At 36.8% G+C, this 5,577-nt stretch overlaps 1 protein-coding gene across 8 annotated transcripts in view; it reads left to right on the top strand.

Moving 5' to 3' along the window:
* The window catches only part of cpeb3 (cytoplasmic polyadenylation element binding protein 3), a 75,829-nt gene that overhangs the window by 20,255 nt on the left and 49,997 nt on the right, over positions 1–5,577 (top strand). For 5 of the 8 annotated variants that reach the window (XM_015380989.1, XM_015381003.1, XM_015380998.1 and 2 more), the window contains one exon: positions 702–855. In XM_015380989.1, coding sequence (XP_015236475.1) covers positions 702–855 — 154 coding nt within the window. The remainder of the gene's footprint in view (positions 1–701; positions 856–5,577) is intronic. The other 3 variants (XM_015381047.1, XM_015381038.1, XM_015381029.1) reach the window with 1 other exon arrangement.

Genomic DNA, 5,577 nt, shown 5'->3' with positions numbered 1-5,577 from the left:
GAGAGAGAGAGAGAGAGAGAGAGAGAGATCTAACAGCCTGATTTTTGACTGACTGACTAGCGATGGCATAAAATCCTACCAGGATGGGGCATAAGTAATTGTCATAGTGATCCAAAGGATCTTCTTATGTTTATGCTCTGATTTTTTTCATTATATATATTTTTTATTTAGCTTCATATATTAGTTTCAAATGAAACTAGTGAATGAGGACATTATACAGGGGGAAACAAATGCGGAACATTAAAAGATTGCTATGAAAAGTAAATAAAAAAACTACTCAGTTTGTCCAGAACATAGTTGGTTTTAGCTGTTATTCGGTGTTCAGGTTCTCTTACTGTGATTTTGTTTTGTTTAAATTGTTTTTCTCTCAGAATAAATCGGGTCTATAGTTAAAGGGCACGTCATTGTTTTCTGAACAGCTGATTGGCTGCCGGATGGAGTGTTTTCCAGGATTCTGGTCAATCCTGAAAGCTAGCTTGTTTCGGAGCAGGTTTGCTCTTCAGAGTACGTTACCACGGTGACTAGCCTCACTAAGAATGAATCCAGCTTTGTGGTACCGGAAATTTTGGGTTAAACCTGGAGTTTCGCTAACCCAGTAATCCTGCTTCATGATACAGGCCTCAACTTTAGTCACTTAAGTATATATTCATGTTTTTGTGAACAACATTAATTTCTGAATGTTTTTTTTTTCTGTTTTCCAGGACCGGAATCGGCCCTTTGATCCTTTTAACTTGAACTCTTTTGATCTTCCCATAACGGAAATGATAAAGACTGACCATGAGAAAGGTAAACCACACCCAGCTGGTGGCCCACCAATGACTATCGCTGATATTATATGGAGGAATCATTTTGCAGGTTAGGAATATCTACTCGTCCATTACTATCACATTAAAATGATGTTTGTGCTGTTTTTATTTGCTTTTTTTTTTTTTTTTTGCTTGCTGTATTTTGCTTTTTTCCATATTTGCCAATTGGCTATTCGGTCCTCTGTGGATCATCTTCTTGTGTTTGAAATTTTAATCACCTACAACAATGAACCTTACCTGCAAAAATGTTGTGATTTGTGTTTGCGTGCTTTGCAGTAACAGTGTTGGGATGTGTGCTTCTATTGCCCTATTTTTAAACCATGTTTTTCTCATATAGTGTCCAAATATTCACTTTTTGCTCGTTCAGTCCAGTTACATCCTTATTCTAAATACTAATAAATGAATCTTTCTTCAATATTCATAAAACCCCATTATGAAAGAAGTTATACATCATGGGGCATTTTGTAAAGAACTTTGAAGAAAGAAATGAATTAAGTACCGATTGGAATAAGACTCTAACAGAACTAAATGTGGAAAAAGTGCATCACTGTCAATACTTTCCAGATGCACTATATATACAATCTGATTATGGTCAGGAAATTGTGTGTTTATCGTTATAAAAAATAAAATTTGACTCAAGAAGACTTCACTTCACTTTACTTTCACTTTATTTTTTTAGCAAATAATTCAACATTAAACAACAAAACAACAATATCAAAACAAAACCAACAATTTACCAAAAAAAAAGGAATAGCCGTTTTCTACCTACAACCTTTACAACCTACCAGGTTCTTTACTGCGTATATAAATATTCAAATCTACATAACATAGGATTTTATCATTTAACATTTTAAAGCCCTTTTAAAAGACAGAAATTTTTAAACCATAAGATGAGATCTAAAGAAGAATCAGGCGGCTCAGAGTATGACAGCGCTCCTGGTTCCTTGTTTGTCCAGTTCTGTTGTCCATTGTAAAACCAGGATGAGGCCTTGTCAGACCAGCTTCTTTGCGTGTGCGCAAACTGATCCTCCCATCTTAACAATGGAAAGGCTTAAGTGGGAGGGGTGTGTAATGAGCAGAGCACGTGTTTTTCCTGTCCGCAAACTGTGTTATTTTCAGCCCAGCATTGTTGGGACGGAGTGATCTTCGGGGCCGTGCTATCAGCTTCACGGGAACTGTGTCGTAACGTCCCGCAGGGCGTCCGTCGTGTTTGTCAAAGCACAACAAACACAAAGGGAGATATGAGGAAAGCCAGGCAGGGTGGCATATTACCATAAGGTGTGCATTCTGTGCATGCTTTGCTGTGTTGTCATAATGCAGAATGCAAGGTGCTGCAGAGAGCTGCTCCTCAGAGCTCCTCCACCCTGTTGGTAGAACGGCTCACTGTTTGAGTTTCTACAGCTTAGTGATCAGGTTAGATCAGAGCCGCTCACATTATGCTTCATTGCATCCCATGTTGGAGTCTAAATTACTAAAGTTAAACTGCAAACTGAAGCATTGTCTTGGGAGAATTTATAGATCAGTATTTAAGAATTTTGTTATTTGCTGCAAAAAGTACACTGCAAAAACGATCTCAAAATGAGTAACAATGTCCTAAATTAAGGGTTTTTACCCTTAATTTGAGCCGGTAAATAAGATGAGTTGCCAATAGAATGAGTATTTTTACTCTTAAAATAAGGTATTCAGATATTATGCACTTGAAATAAGAAAATGCAATTGTTTTTTCTTATTTTAAGTGTAAATTGTTTTGTTCCATTAGCAAAGTGTCTCACTTAAATACTTAATTCAAGAAAAAATACACTTATTTTAAGAAAGAAATTACTTATTTAGAGTTAATTTTTTTGCAGTGTAGCTGAGTAGTTTTTATATACACTAGAAATAAGTAAAAATTTCTTAAATAAAGTGTATTTACCCTTAATTTTAGTCAATAAATGATAGTTTGCCAATGGAATCAGTATATTTACTCTTAAAATAAGATAATTAGATGATATGCTCTTGAAATAAGACCATGCAATTGTGTTTTCTTATTTTAAGTGTCAATTGTCTTGTTCAATTGGCAAACTGTCTCTTTTATCTCCTCAATCCAAGAACAAATGCAATCATTTTAAGAAAAGATGACTTATCTAGATTTCAATTTTTTCCAGTGTATTAATCAATTTTACCATAATTACTGAATTATGTTAACATTACTTAGGTTTGGATTACCTAAATGTGCGCCTGAATTACTTTTCTAATTTTGCGTCTCTCATCAAGATGTTTTCAGTCGACACTTAAGCTTCTGTTGACAAAAGTTGATTTATTTATATCGAGTTGCAAGACATCGGCAAGATTTTCTGATTGTGAGATTGAGCTTTAAGATGAGAAGAAGCAGCAAGGCTGCTCCTATTTATGCTGAGAGAAAATACCTCCCCTCACTGGAGCAGAGACGTAACCTAAAGAGGAAAAAATAAGAGAACTTGATGGTTTCATTTCAAAATAAACTAAAAAAAAATTCTTAAAACAAGAAATAGAGGCCAGATTTATTTTTTTTTTAAAGTTGCCTTTAACCCCTTTGGATGAAATTACGGTAAATAGCAAACCAGACACATACACTGGAAAAACGATCTAGAAATAAGTACAAACATTCTTAAATTAAGTGTATTTACCCTTAATTTGAATATTTGAATAAGATGATCTGCCAATGGAATGAGTGTTTTTACTCTTAAAATAAGATATTTAGATAAGATGCACTTGAAATAAGACAATGCAATTGTGTTTTCTTATTTTAAAGGTAAATTGTCTTGTTCCATTGGCATAATGTCTCTTTTACCTCCTGAATTCAAGAACAAATACTTACTTTAAGAAAAAATTACTTATCTAGATTTAGATTTTTTCCAGTGTATAAAGAAAGAAATAATCCCTAAATCTGGATAGAACTGGTTTTGACATGAATAAACTTAGCCTCCAAATCAACTCATAGATTTCCCCAAAACTTAAGCTTGATTGAGATACGGCGGCCATGTTTAAAAATAAAGACATCGCTTCTGATTCTGCCAGGAATCCAGTGGGAGCTATACCAGGCGATTTAAAAAAATATTAGTAGATTGTATGGATGTACTAAATTCTGTATTCATGTTTATGTATTACATTTTTTTCACTTGAAACCCCAGTATTCGCTTTTTAAGCATGACTCTAGTTCTTTATTCTGATAGTTTCCACCTATTTAAATGAATCAAATAAGACAGTTCCTCTGGTTTTCCAAAAACTGGCCTCCATCCATAGAGGGTAACCCTGGTTAAGTCTAAAGGTAGCTGCTCAGAGATCCGACTCACCAGCTGAAAACCACCAGTCAAAACTAATTAATGCAATAGACCCGGTTTTGCATTCCTTCCTGAATGGTTACCACCCACTTCCATCCCAACGCAGACATTTCTCAAATACTTCTCATTGTGCCTGGAATAGCTGTTATTCCTTCAGAGCTTTATGACTCAGTGTGTGTGAGAGAGAGTGTTTGTAAAGATCAAAAAGCACTTGTGCCGTGATGCGAATGAGAATCAGTCCTCCGTCCGTCCAGATTGCTGCGTCGGTTCATCCCTTTGTTTTCTAAATACTTTGGATGAGAGTCGACTTCAATAACTGTTTGTTGATTATAAGAGGCGCATTGTGTTGCCTCTAATCTTTCAGACTTTCTAGAAGCTGCCAGTTTCAGAGGGAGTGCTCGGAGATATAAGAACAAACAAGCCTTCTTACTGTAGCTCCAGCAGCACTCATATTAGAGTCATGTATTGCCCTCAAAGTGGGTCAGCTGAGATCAGGTTGGTAGAAGAAGCCCCATCATGCAAAGATCCTCCCACAAGGCTGGAAAATCACAACCAGTTTCCCAACAGTCATGGTCGCTGGCAGCAGTAGCAACAAAAACACGTGGAGGAGGAACTCTTTCAGTGACATTCCAGGCGAAGCACCCTGGCCACCGCACACGCCTCTCATCTTAGGCTGTCCTCGCAGCAGATGTGACGGTGCGTCTGCAGCGCGCAGCTCCTCTCGCAGGCGCTGTCACCAACCACTTGAGACAGCTGTAGGTGTTGATGTGAGCAGTCCAGACTCAGTTCGTCTCATTTACTCATACTTTTTTTTTTTTATGAGGCTCTTTTCTAAATCATTTATTAATTGAAGAGTCACCATCCTCAGAGGTGGGTTTGAGAAATTAATTGACAAAACAGCATCAAATAAATCCAAATATTGCAGTTTAAAGCAGAACAATGTCAAAGTGCAAATCTCAAAGAGAAATAAATCATCCATATGCGTCCGTGCTCCAACACGCCCGAATCAAATGTGTGGTTAACGACCAGACCTTTGCAAAACCTGCTCATACGCCAAGGAGGTAAATCAACCTTCATTCAGAATATGCTCTCGCCAAATGACGCAGAAACGACACTATTTTCCTACATGCAAAACACAGTGAGGCCCTACAACATGGTGGATGGACTTCTTCAGCAAGAGCAACACATAGGGTTGCCAACTCCCTGAAAAAAAAATAAAGGAACACCTCATGTGCGTGCCAGCCGACCCGATTGCCTTCACCACTCCTGGCTTGGTGATTTTTAAAAATTTTTTTTTTAAAGCCCCCCTTTGTGGGTGAAATTATTGTTTTGACTTAAATCTGCATTGAAATAGATGCATATTTGTAAGTGACATGAACACACGAAAAACAAATTAACAGCATTCACTTTAAAGCTACAGTGTGTAATAATTACAGGGATATACAGTCAGAAATGTAATATATTATACATAA

Source organism: Cyprinodon variegatus, unplaced genomic scaffold (assembly GCF_000732505.1).
Source record: "Cyprinodon variegatus isolate N-32 unplaced genomic scaffold, C_variegatus-1.0 Scaffold11, whole genome shotgun sequence".
In the NCBI taxonomy this organism is placed as follows: domain Eukaryota; kingdom Metazoa; phylum Chordata; class Actinopteri; order Cyprinodontiformes; family Cyprinodontidae; genus Cyprinodon; species Cyprinodon variegatus.
The sequence above is the reverse complement of the archived record's forward strand: the minus strand, read 5'-3'. Positions and strand labels throughout refer to the sequence as shown.